This window comes from Colletes latitarsis, chromosome 14, assembly GCF_051014445.1.
Source record: "Colletes latitarsis isolate SP2378_abdomen chromosome 14, iyColLati1, whole genome shotgun sequence".
In the NCBI taxonomy this organism is placed as follows: Eukaryota; Metazoa; Arthropoda; class Insecta; order Hymenoptera; family Colletidae; genus Colletes; species Colletes latitarsis.
In genome coordinates, this window is record NC_135147.1 from 29,294,193 (window position 1) to 29,307,034 (window position 12,842).

The following is a 12,842-nucleotide window of genomic DNA, read 5'->3' on the forward strand; positions in this document are numbered from 1 at the left end:
AACATCACTGTCTCGTTCGTATGACATAACTGATAGGACCATTCGTCACATATTGCGTGATAATAGAATGCATTCTTACTATGTAACAAGAGTGCACGTGTTATCAAAACGTGATTATCGCTTAAAAAAATATGTTTTATTTGTTCCAATACTACAAGCAAATATTATTGATTAGTAAAAATTAATAGTATATATGATCATTCTGCATACATAATAGAGAATATTTGGTATTTGAATACTTGTCAAATTTGTACCTACGGTAGAGAATATGGACAATTGCACATTTCTCTGTTTATGATACAAATTATTTAAAAGGCACAATTGTTATTTTCTTAATATAAAATACCTTGATTATAATAAATTAATAACATATAGTAAATTCCACACAACATATTTTAAGAATTAAACTATTTCGTAATAGATTTTTTGGTTCTCTTAAAATTTTATCAAATATATATATATAAAATTTTTGTTATGTTAATAAACAATACAAGAATTATATTTAACATTATATGTAAATCATTCATAGTGACATTGAATTCTTATCTAATCTTATAAATAAAACATAGATTATATAAATTATATTACCTACAATAAATAGATTCTGAAACTTATCACTTTCATTGTAATGATTTACTGCAAACCTATCTATTTTTATGTAATCTTTCTATAATTGAATAGTACTTCAGTTTCACAGTATAACATAAAATTACAATTAAATTATTCAAAATTCAATTAAATTCACTTCTTTTGTTACTGTATTTAATGCTGCTGACGTTACAACTGATGTAGTAAAGGAACGTACATGAGATCGAAAAGTTGACTTAGGTTCCCATGCTTCATCCCTAATAATCCCTTGATTTCTTGGATACATAAGCAAGGGGTCTTTTCCTGTTCTGTTGGACAATTTTTCTTGAAGTGTTATCAAGCGTGACCTCCAATATTCGTAACTAGCTTGCTTAAGAGCATTGACCCATTGTTCTACTTGAGATTCTGAACGACCACTCAAAATATGTCTTTTTTCATGTTCATCACGAAATGCTATACTAAATGCAAATACACCTCCAGATGCACAGTCAATATTAATATTATAATTTTCTAAAATGATCACACCAGCTGGTTGCTTTTTATCAATTTGTCCTAATTCGTTGATATTAAAATAAAATAGTAAATTGCATCTTAATTTAAACCATCTTTCTTTAAATACTGAAAAAGAAACAATAAAAATATTAGGAAACAGCATTATGTATCCTTATAAATGTATCGAATAACCTATTCAGTATAATAATGTAATTTAATAAATTATTAAATTTATGATTTCAGTTTTTAACATGAGAAAATCATTTTTAAGATACTAAAGCAACGATATTTGTAACAATTAATAGGTTAATGTGTATAAAATCACTCGAAAGGATTTCAGTAATTTCTGACTAAACTAACCTGACTTATGGGCTCGTTTATGATTTAAACGACCTTCGAGATCAGCGGGACCATTACTTGCTTCTGCAAGCTCTTTTTCGTTAAATTTCATGATGATAAAAAATAATTTATACTGCAAGCATTCCTGCATAATATAAATTCTATTCCACAGTTATAATATGTATATAATTCATATTATTGGTTGCTTCAACCCATTAAAAAGTTTGGCTACGATCCCTACTGCCATTTGTTGATGTTGTACTCTAGTATTATGTATTTCATTATTTTCATTTACGATCTTCTATTAATTTCAGTGATCTTTCTTAATTTCAATTAATTATTTCTAATAATTACATTTATGACAATCGTCAAAGGAACTTTATCTCCCAAGATCGAATACATGTATCGATAAAGTGAATGTTGAAGCGTTACTGAAATGTCAACTACAAAGTTTGTAAAATACAAAACTAAAGTTTTAAAATACATAGCGTGTTTTACCATAGTAGCACTGATGGCTACATCACTCTATATAGAGATCACTGCATAGCAGTCTGAGAAACATGTACATATATATATTCATTGCGCTTTTTAATATTTATTATAATAGTCCAAAATTTTCCTCTTAATATGCAAACAGAAAACTCTATTTTGTGAGGACTTTCGTAAATAAAATGCGTGTTAATACTGATTCTGATAAATATATTAGTTAAGATTTATGAAAGAAACAACAAACTATGTATGTTAATAAGATTGGCCATCCTGTAGGATGCATATGCAATATATTTCATACTGTTCACACCACATATAAAGTATTGAAAGTGTCACTGGACAAATTGTCTGTCAAAATTACTGGCATTGTCACAATGCCATTGTGAGTTCTTTGTTTACTAATGATTATGATTTAAGTTTTCTATCTATAATTTGTGAATTTATTAGAGAAAAAGAACATATGATTAATTTATACGAGGTAGTGAAGTTTATCTTATAGTGACAATTCACAATTGTTTTTAATATAATTAAGCGATGGGATCGCTGACGAGTCGACAAAACGCTGGTGTAGAAGAAGTTGATATTGTTTCAAATCATGCATACAAATATCCACCTCGTTCTGGTTTGTTTTTAGTAATTTATAGATATTTTTATACCATTAAATAAATGCATTTCTAAAAGATATTGTAAAATACTTAATAAATCAATTTTCATTTTGAAATATCATTGTACATTAAAGTGTTTTATTATTTGTTAAAGTCCAGATCTTGTTTATCACATTTTATTTACTAGGAAGCTATTTTGGTAGTCATTTTATAATGGGTGGTGAAAGATTCGATACGTCTCAGCCAGAAGCATACCTTTTTGGAGAAAATGCAGACTTAAATTTTCTTGGAAGTAGACCAACACCTGTAAGTTAATATGTAACATAACGTTTTATTATCTAACATAGTATATGTATAATATTATTATTTATAACATTCAGTTTAACATACATATTTCATTAATTGAATGGTATAAGTATAAGTATCATTATTATTTTAGTTTCCATATCCTCCACCACAAGCTAATGATCCTACTAAAACATTAAAAAGTTTAGTAAACATAAGGAGAGAATCCTTGAGACTAGTTCGCAATGTTGATCAAACTTCTACATCACCCCAATGTCATGGTGTAAAACATTATGGGGATGGTGACATTGATAAAAAGCCAAATCGTTATAATATTGAGTTTACATTTGACTGTGATGTAAGATGTGCAATTACAATATATTATTTTTGCACTGAAGAGGTTACAACAAAGGGGGTTACGTATGTATTATATACAGGGCGTTCGGCCACCCCTGGGAAAAATTTTAATGGGGGATTCTAGAGGCTAAAATAAGACGAAAATCAAGAATACCAATTTGTTGATGAAGGCTTCGTTAAACAGTTATTAACGTTTAAAGTTCCGACCGTACTGAATTTTTTTCTCGAAAATGCGTAGGATTTCGGAAGTATGTGTATTCACCAAAAATGATTGTAATTGACGCCCGCAACCGAAAATAATTTTTCCAGAACGATTTGAAATTTTTGAATTTAATTGTTAATAACTTTTTAACGAAGCCTCCATCTACAAATTGATATACTTGATTTTCGTCTTATTTTGGTCTCTAGAATCCTCTATTAAAATTTTTCCCAGGGGTGGCCTAACACCCTGTATATTAATAAAGTAATAGCATGAGTTAAAGACTTAGTATAAAACACTTATATCTAGTATAAGACATAATCTTATTTACAGTTACGTGCCAAGGGACCCTTCAATGAATTCTGAAATATACTATTATAAAAAAGGTGCAAATCAATTATTTTCACAAACATCACATATATTTGATCCAACAGTCTGTAACGAAGAAGATTTAACATACCATGCTGATAGAGAAGTATTTAAATTTAATATGCAGTAGATTTTCATTCCATTACCACTATTTTCTATCAATCGTTTTGATTATTCATAGATAATACCAATAGCAATACATTGTGTGGCAGAAGAAGGGTCGGACGAACCAAAACAGTCTCATACAACAATTGCAGTTATTGAAAAACATTCAGATGGAACATATGTATTAAAGGCACTTAAGCAAAAACTTTATGTCGATGGTCTTTGTTATTTGCTTCAAGAAATATATGGTATTGAAAATAAAAATGCTGAAAATGCAAAGGTATATCATGAGTCCATTTTTAATTCCATATTTAATTGATATTGTTGAACCAATAACAATTTCTTACATAGCAACAAAGTAGCGATGAAGATACAGATGACAATGGATCAGAATGTGTCATCTGTATGTGTGACGTACGGGATACTTTAATATTACCATGCAGACATTTATGTCTATGTAATGGCTGTGCAGATTCTCTTCGGTATCAGGCTAACAATTGTCCAATATGTCGTGCTCCTTTTAGAGCACTTCTTCAAATTAAAGCACTTCAAAAAGCAACTGGAGCTATTATATCAAATCCACCATTACCAGAGGTCAATATTTATTTATATAAGTAATTAGTAATAAATTTGTCAATGTAATCGTTTTTTGTAACGTTTGATTTAAGGTAATAAATTTGGCAATATTCAACTGACGAAGTATTAAATATTTAGGGAAGCTGTGAGAATATTCCATCTGGATATGAAGCTGTTTCATTGATAGAAGCTTTGAATGGCCCATATATTCCAAGAGCTGCTGTTCTTGCACCAGAATCTCCAGACACGCCCGATACAGATACAGCTAGCGCAATTCAAGCAGCTGAAGCATTAAACAGGCAAAATACTTTATTAATCATTTAAAATATTTCAAATTATATTTTTTGTTCAATAATTTACTTGCATTGTGATAAATGTATAATTCAACAGGTCTGTAGAACGTACTCCTGTATCAAAACATGTATCTTCAAAAGAAGCAGATATTTCTGCAAGGACAAGCAGTACTGCAGCATGTCCTATTCCAGAGTTTCGTATGTCAGTTTTATTAGCTAAAGACGAACATTCAGGATCCCAAAAAGATCTTCATAGCCGATCTCCTGCAATGAGAATGAAAACTTCTGGACATTTACGTGAAAAATTTGGTTTAAGATCACGAGATACTCTTAGACTTGTTAATGAAAAACAACCCGTTTCCCTTTATGAGGTAATTTGTTGATTTCTATCAATCATATTTTTTATTCATATACAATTCTCTCAATTATTTGAACAAAATATCAGAAACATAAATTTACACTACATCATCTAAATAAAACTATATTTACAGGGACAAGGACAAGACGAAGATAGCGAAGCAGAAAAATTATCACCCTTATTGGATGCAGCAACTAGTACAGAAGCACTTAACGCGCGTAGTCATGGAATGTGCGACATAGATATTGACGATGAGATTCAAAATACGGAAAATGAGAATAATGTTGACACAGCGTGTCATACTCATTAAAATAATCATACACCATGTAAAAACATTTGATCATAATATCAGTTTTAAAATGTATATTCGATCTAATTACCTTTTGTAATATAAAATTGCTTACATTCCTCAAACATTGTAAATAATATATTGTTATCTTATAATAAATTACAACAAAATATCATTTTATTAAAATTACTGACTCAAATCGTTATTATTAGCAAAGAATGAAATTTATTTTTTTTTAATAAAACAATAGTAGTGTTAAAATTGTGATTTTCTTAATAATCTTCTTTAGATAAATATTACAAATTCTTTTGTATATATCATACGTATGGCTGTACAAAGTCAGTAAATATTGTTAATAATAAATTGTAGACAATAGTATAGCATAAAAATAAAAATATTACGAAATAAAATAAACAACACGTACATTTCTTTATAATTGGTTTAATCAAATTAAAGACCAAAAGATTATTTTTTATTTAGACAGTACTATTAAGAATTTTTCTGAACTTTTTCCACTCATCAAGAGGACCATGTTCAGGCAAATACTTGACATTGCAACCATCTGGAGCAAGACGACCTGCTGCTTTTAGATCTTCATATTCAGTACGGTCATACTTAGTAAATCCCCACTTCTTTGAAACATAAATTTTCTGACGACCAGGGAACTTAAATTTTGCGCGACGTAATGCTTCAATAACAGCAGCCTTATGACGATCCGACGAACGTACACTCATAATAGGTTGTCCAATATGTACTCTAGCTACAGTTCCCTGTGGTTTACCAAAAGCTCCTCGCATTCCAGTTTGGAGTCTCAAAAACAAAATGGAAATAATGTTATAACCAGTATTTAGAATACTATTATTTAATGTAATCAAATAATAAATACTTTATCACCCATTTTGATCATTTTACAAATTACTTATATTTACCTATCAGCTCCAGCACATGATAACATCTTATTAATGCGAATAACATGGAATGGATGAAGTCTCATACGAATGTGGAATTGATCTTTTCCAGCATTTTTTACCATGTATTTATTTGCACAAATACGTCCAGCTTCAAGAGCTTCGGAACTGAGCTGCTCATACTCATCTGACACTAAATGTACACATAATGGGAAATCCTCTACAGAGGCTTTCTTTTTTCCAAGATCAAAAATACGTATCTTTGGATCTGGCACACCACGACAAAATCTTGATTTTGGGTAAGGTTTGTTCTTGCAATATCGATAGCTGCAATAAAACGTCAACTACAGTTAGTTAGAAATTTCTAACCTAACATACTATTCGACGATATAATTTAAAATGTTTTAACTCATGTGAAATTATATTAAACAAAGAAAAATTAATTATCCTGTTTTGATTAGAATTTTAATAAAATATAGAAAATGAATATTTTATTACATACCATCTAGCTGGTCGTCGCCCCATATTGGCTGTTAATAATAAATAAAAATTATTAGTTAGATATTAATATAACACTTATAAAAAATTATCTACAAACTTAAAATAGTATAACATCGATGGATGTCTAATATATATTGAGATTCGTTTAGATTAAGATGGATAAACGAAACACCCACCGTGTGCTTTCTTTAACGATGTTAACAAGAAAAGAATCAGTGGTATGAACTGAGCCGCGCATCAAGACTGTAAAGTTAGCTGACTTAGCAGTAACTAGAAAGTTACTAGTTAAGGATAATTTTCAATTGACGACTTAAAACATCAATAAAATCGCATGTTGTGGACAAGAAATATAATTTTAATATGACAATATCATAATGGAGTCAGCAGAATTATCGGAAGAGGTTCCTTTACGTGCACAATTTACAGTCGATGATTTGGACATTGAAATATTACCACTTATATATGAAATAATACGGAGGTTTGTCTGGTTTAATATGTTGACAACTAGGGTACTTGTACCGTTTAAATATTACTCAAGTTACTGTGATAACAAAGTTTTTGTATATCTATAAACAGCGTGTACACGAATAGTTAAAAATAATTTTGATCGATTATGTATAAAGATGAATATTTTCACAAGTTACATAAGAAATGTGTATGTATATATTTAAATATTAAAATTAAACGTAGTTTAACCAAACCTAATAACATATAATTAGACTTTAAGAATCTTATGATGCAATAAGTTGTTTTTATATATGCATTTAATTTATTTTTAGCATCGAAAAGGACCCACATGATACTATGCAGAAGGCCAAAGAGTCTCAAGATACAAGTCATAAGATATTAGAACTTCAAAAAAAATTAGATTCTGCAAGAGCACAGGTAAGATAATACGACATAACAGATGTATCATTTATGTAAAATTGTTCATATTTTATAGATCAAAAGATTACCAGGAATAGAATACAGTAAAGAAGAACAATTACAAAAGCTTGAAACTCTTCGCAAACAGCTGAGACTTAAACGAGAACTTTTATTAAAATATCGTAATATGTGCACATTTGAAGTTCCAAAAGTATAAATATTTATTTAATTGCTGATAAAGAATCATATCATAATGCGTTTTCTTCGTACGTTGTTTTTATATTTAATGAATAACGAACGTTTGATTAACAAATTAGCAAATTCAAAACCAGTCAGGGAAGCTGCCCAGTTTGTAGTATATATTTTAATTCGAACAGGCACGTTACATGGCATGCCTCGTACAATTTCTGATCGTAAAGCATTTATTAAACAATTAAAAGATATTGCTCAATCATTCAAAGAAGATTTGAAAAAAGTAAAAGATGACATGAAGAAACCACCAAAATAATCTCCACAGAAATGTTTTATTATTTATTAAAAATTTGACTTAGTTAAAGGACAAATAGTTTTGTAATAATTGTATGGTAAATAATAAACAATAATAATATTAAATATTTTTAATTTTGTTATTGAGTTTAAAATGAAAATCAATTTAAAAATTTCACATTTCTGTGAAATACCTTCCTATAGTTTAATGTAAAGAATGTATTATAGGATATATATATGTATTTGTATGAAAATTTTTATTTTATAGTTTATAATATAGTATAAGTATAATATAATAAGTGCATTATAACACAAACTTATACTGTATACTTTATAAGCAATTGAAAAATGTATTTCGTTATATGCTACAAATTAGGGATTTTCTTTTAAATTTTATTTTAAATAAAATAAATATGCGATACCACAAAGAAAGAACATCTGAATATATTTTTCATAACAGTATTTCCACCAGATATTAATAAATGTTATAAAAATGATAAACGAATGTCTTAAAGGCAACGTATATTTATTATTTTTATATAGATTATATTTACTAAGTATTATTATAAGATACATTCATACTTGTAAAAATAAAACACTTTATGAATAACAACGTACACTTCTTTGAACGTTTCATAAACGTCATGTTTTAGATTTCAATAATTTAGTTATTTATGTGAAAGACAATTTGTACTCTAATTGGATCGAAAGCACGATGTGCGTTACATATAATAATTCAGGGGTTCTTTCTATGTTGTGTAGGAGAAAGATATTTCTGAAGAACATAAGTGACCCCTTACTTAGATAAAATTTCCACTATTATAGAGGATAGTTTTATATATTTGTTTAATATTGATAACTATTAAAATAATACATTTATTTATATATAAACAAGATACTTTAAAAATTTCCGAAATTAAATTAAAAAAAATGATATTATTTGTAAATTTTTTGTAAGTTTTCATTACAATTTGTAATACTTTTTAGGAAAAAAAGAAAATTAAAATAAAATCTGTTTAGAAATAACATACTCGTCATTGAGTCTCAAGAATTGAAAACGTTTCATGTATGGAGCCAGCGCACCCGTGTGTGCGTGTACACGCGCGCGTATGTATATTGATTTTGTACATAAATGTTGGTTATACTTTCGTAGGAGGATTTTGTTCTGATAGAGGTTGAATAATATTATTCACAGTATTATGAGATCTCCCTCCTTTTCTTCCCCTATTTTTCTTATTTTGGTTCATGCCCGATTTTTGAAGCATATTTTCTTGTTTGGATGACTGTCCTTCAAACGAAGAACTTGTTTCCGTTGCATCTAACGACTAGTACAATTAAATAAATCAAGATTCATCCTTACATAAATATAATAAATATACTCTTATGAAATGTAAATATTTTAATGACATACTTGCATCATGGATGAAGAACTTTGACGATTTTGAGATGTTTTATTTGGTTTATTGGACCTACTTGTTTGCATAGTTGTAGTACTAGAATATGGAATAAGTTTTAATACATTGCCTACTGCTTTAGTACGTCCTTCTCTAAACACCATTCTTTGCCCTGGTTTTATGTATTCAGGATGTTTTATAAATCTAAAGCGTACTAAAGCTTTGTCTCCAGTTCTTAAACAATCTTGTGACATAGAAATTATGGATGCTGTTTGCCTTATACTTCCACAATGTACTAAAAATGATTTTATGTAACCTTAAGCATCAAAATAGATCAGAAATTAAAGTTTGGATCGAAAACGAAAATTACCCATTGCTTGATAACAGGAACTAATTGTTGTTGGATGATGCAGTACAAGAATTTCCCCTTCAAATTCCCAACACGCCTGTGGATTTAACGCTGGTGCAACCATTACCATACCCTTTCGAATTTGCGATCTTTTAATTTTCTTTAATGCAAAACTAGCAGTTTGACCGCCTCTCACTTCACGAACAGGCATTCTTTTTCTATGTATACTCTTTACTGCAATTGGAATAAAACGACCTAAAGGATCAGGTCCTAATAATAATGTGTCGTTTAGTTTTATAACACCTTTCAGAGTTGTTCCAGAAATTACAGTACCAACACCCTAAAAAGATATAGGAATAAAAATTGTCATATAGGACAAAATTTACTAATATGTAATGAAACTCTTACTGGTACTGAATATGTATCGTCTATTTGAAACTCTGCTGGTTCGTCGTCATGACTAGTTATTCTTGCCGTTAATAAATTCAAAAACATTTTAAGGAGATTTAAATTTTCACCCGTTACATTCGATACTTGAAAAATGGGGCATAACCTATGTAAATGCATTAATAGTGTAAAATGCTTGTTTATTATAAGTAATAAAATATAGAAATGAAAGCTAACCGTTCTGATACAAAATTAGTAGCACTGACGACAACATCGTCAGGTGTTTTCACGGTAACTGGTACCTTCCTACAGCCTGGAGATTTTAAAATCCTTATTAACAGTCTTAAATTTTCTTGCAATATGTTTGGTGGGCACATATCAATTTTTGTAACTACAACAAATACTGGTACCGATAAAGCTAAAGCTAAGCCCAAGTGTTCTTTTGTCATTCCAACAATACCAGCATTTGCTCCAACCATTAACATACCTAAAATATATTTAAGATTTTTAAATCTTGATAGGTAAATAAATAAATATATTTATTATAAATAAAATTATTAAATGCTTTTACCAAAGTCAGGTGCATGCCCTGTCATTCCAAAGACAGTTGTTTTTAAGTACCTTTCATGTCCAGCAAGGTCAATGAATGTTATAACTTTAGAAGATTTTTCACATATTTTTACCCAATCCAAGGATCCATGCTCTGGCTTATTTACAACATTACCTAAATACAGAATACGATACATGTATATGCCTCTATAAATAATACACAAATGAAATATGTAATATTTAATTAATTAATATCATTATCGTACCAACACTGTCAAATCCAAGAATATCATTTCCAACCGAACTAGTACGGCCCGTCTCAGCCTCGTGTTTATGACGAAATAATTTTTGACGAGCCAATCCTCGACCGTTATCGAGTTCTCCATGCGTTAATACACCTAAAAGTGTTGACTTTCCAGCATCCACATTACCAACAACAGCCACCCTGTAAATAAACTTCAATTAACTTTTTTTTTATATTTTATTTAATTATGCCACTTTAAACAAATATTACAACATTATCCATATTGTCTAAAATAAAAACCTAATTTCTAAAAAATCTTGTCTATCTAGACGTTGTCGCACTAGATATTGTCCTACAAGGCCTTGGTCTACTTTATTTTGACGTAGAAGTACACAGTCTGCTTCTAATGTAGCAGCAAGAGACTGCAAAGTAGCAACAGATGCTTCATACTCATCTTCTTTTAAACCATCTTCTGAGCCATCTGAAATAATATGCGGATCGTAACGTTTTTGTAAAGATTGTGAATATTATTAAACATTAGATACAAACCTTCGCCAATACCAATATCAAAAATTGTTTCACTACCACCATCTTGAATTCTCTCCTTTAAGCGTCTAAGTAATAATTCATATTGATCTTCTGATGGACTAACTAAAACACTCTAGAATATATAATTTGTTGATCAATGTCAATGTAAGATATTGTATATTAAAATTAAATATATAGATTAAGATGTCATACCTTTCCTCTTATACTAGAATAATCTATATTAGATGTAGGCACATGATCTTTCTCATGTAATTGTTTTATGGTTGGTATGATAATGGATCCACTTCCTGCCATGATTTATGGATATATATATGTATATATATATATAGGTTTTAATAGTTTAATCAATTTTTGCTGTCAATGATTCCTATACAGTGATTCATATAAATATTTAAACTGTTTGTACACACATTGGTGCGATGAACATCTTCCAATATTTGAATCCAAATCTTCTTCTATAGATTCTTGGTATTAACATATGCATAACTGTCATATAATAATTTTTATGTTAATATATATTAACTTATAAAAAATGTACAACATATATATAAGTATTTTATGCACATTCTTTTTTACAAATCTGAAATATTACAAAAGACTATTCTCAGATTAAACGTTACACACAAAAATTAACTTTATTTTAACATTGTAAATACAGAGAAATATTTCATCTTTTCATAAATAAAACAGTCATCTCCACCTTCATCTTACTCTATTTCTATGAGTTTTTGAAAATTTTATACTTAACAAAATAAGGGTTTAGTAATTTTTTTTTGCAAAGAAATACAATTTTGTAACAATAAAAAGCATTTAAGAACATTGTATGTCTGGTTCAAAAACTTATTGTTTATCTTTAAAAGAGTATATTGCTAACATACTGCAAATGAAATAGCATATACACATTTCGAACGTAAAATAAACTAACAATATGAAAGCTGATAGTTCGTTTATATAAAAGTAATCATGCTTGTTTACCTGTTACGGTAGATTTATGTTGTGCACTATTCTTTTACGTGAGCACAGCAAAACTTTACATGACAGAAAACATCAATGCACTTACGAAAAAGCTGTCATGATTGCGCGATCTCATTCCGTCCAAGATGATGATCTATATCTATAACACTGTTGTGCGTATATTAGAGAATAAATAAGGAACTGTGAACTATCGACTATACTTATCGATAATTTGATAATTTTGATAATCGATAATTTTAAGCGAAGTGACATTTTCGATAGTTTATCATGATCGACCCTTCTGATAATT

General features: G+C 29.0%; 5 protein-coding genes across 6 annotated transcripts; 2 read left to right on the top strand and 3 right to left on the bottom strand.

Annotated features, from left to right (window-relative positions):
• Positions 1-114: 114 nt before the first annotated feature.
• On the bottom strand, positions 115-1,939 carry LOC143350395 (pleckstrin homology domain-containing family J member 1). Its single transcript, XM_076782515.1, has 3 exons — positions 1,774-1,939; positions 1,441-1,682; positions 115-1,206 (listed from the first exon to the last, which is right to left on the bottom strand). Exons 2-3 carry the CDS (start codon positions 1,568-1,570, stop codon positions 725-727), a joined length of 612 nt encoding a protein of 203 aa, XP_076638630.1. The 5' UTR covers positions 1,571-1,682; positions 1,774-1,939; the 3' UTR covers positions 115-724.
• A 268-nt stretch (positions 1,940-2,207) lies between these two features.
• On the top strand, positions 2,208-5,527 carry Mrgn1 (Mahogunin ring finger 1). The gene is made up of 9 exons (XM_076782511.1): positions 2,208-2,530; positions 2,701-2,819; positions 2,953-3,218; positions 3,688-3,829; positions 3,905-4,108; positions 4,180-4,422; positions 4,543-4,703; positions 4,795-5,068; positions 5,189-5,527. Exons 1-9 carry the CDS (start codon positions 2,443-2,445, stop codon positions 5,363-5,365), a joined length of 1,674 nt encoding a protein of 557 aa, XP_076638626.1. The 5' UTR covers positions 2,208-2,442; the 3' UTR covers positions 5,366-5,527.
• A 242-nt stretch (positions 5,528-5,769) lies between these two features.
• On the bottom strand, positions 5,770-7,008 carry Rpl10 (ribosomal protein L10). The gene is made up of 4 exons (XM_076782514.1): positions 6,930-7,008; positions 6,755-6,782; positions 6,274-6,579; positions 5,770-6,154 (listed from the first exon to the last, which is right to left on the bottom strand). Exons 2-4 carry the CDS (start codon positions 6,775-6,777, stop codon positions 5,821-5,823), a joined length of 663 nt encoding a protein of 220 aa, XP_076638629.1. The 5' UTR covers positions 6,778-6,782; positions 6,930-7,008; the 3' UTR covers positions 5,770-5,820.
• A 79-nt stretch (positions 7,009-7,087) lies between these two features.
• Med9 (mediator complex subunit 9) lies at positions 7,088-7,989 on the top strand. The gene is made up of 3 exons (XM_076782517.1): positions 7,088-7,231; positions 7,533-7,638; positions 7,697-7,989. Exons 1-3 carry the CDS (start codon positions 7,128-7,130, stop codon positions 7,835-7,837), a joined length of 351 nt encoding a protein of 116 aa, XP_076638632.1. The 5' UTR covers positions 7,088-7,127; the 3' UTR covers positions 7,838-7,989.
• A 355-nt stretch (positions 7,990-8,344) lies between these two features.
• Positions 8,345-12,736, bottom strand: Gtpbp1 (GTP-binding protein 1). 2 transcript variants are annotated; one of them, XM_076782510.1, is made up of 11 exons: positions 12,554-12,736; positions 11,771-12,158; positions 11,579-11,690; positions 11,330-11,510; positions 11,052-11,230; positions 10,808-10,960; positions 10,474-10,549; positions 10,258-10,402; positions 9,871-10,189; positions 9,518-9,795; positions 8,345-9,431 (listed from the first exon to the last, which is right to left on the bottom strand). In XM_076782510.1, exons 2-11 carry the CDS (start codon positions 11,870-11,872, stop codon positions 9,246-9,248), a joined length of 1,731 nt encoding a protein of 576 aa, XP_076638625.1. In that variant the 5' UTR covers positions 11,873-12,158; positions 12,554-12,736; the 3' UTR covers positions 8,345-9,245. The 2 variants fall into 2 exon arrangements, with proteins under 2 accessions (XP_076638625.1, XP_076638624.1); XM_076782509.1 differs by having other exon boundaries at positions 10,474-10,723; positions 12,554-12,726.
• Between the last annotated feature and the right edge of the window lie 106 nt (positions 12,737-12,842).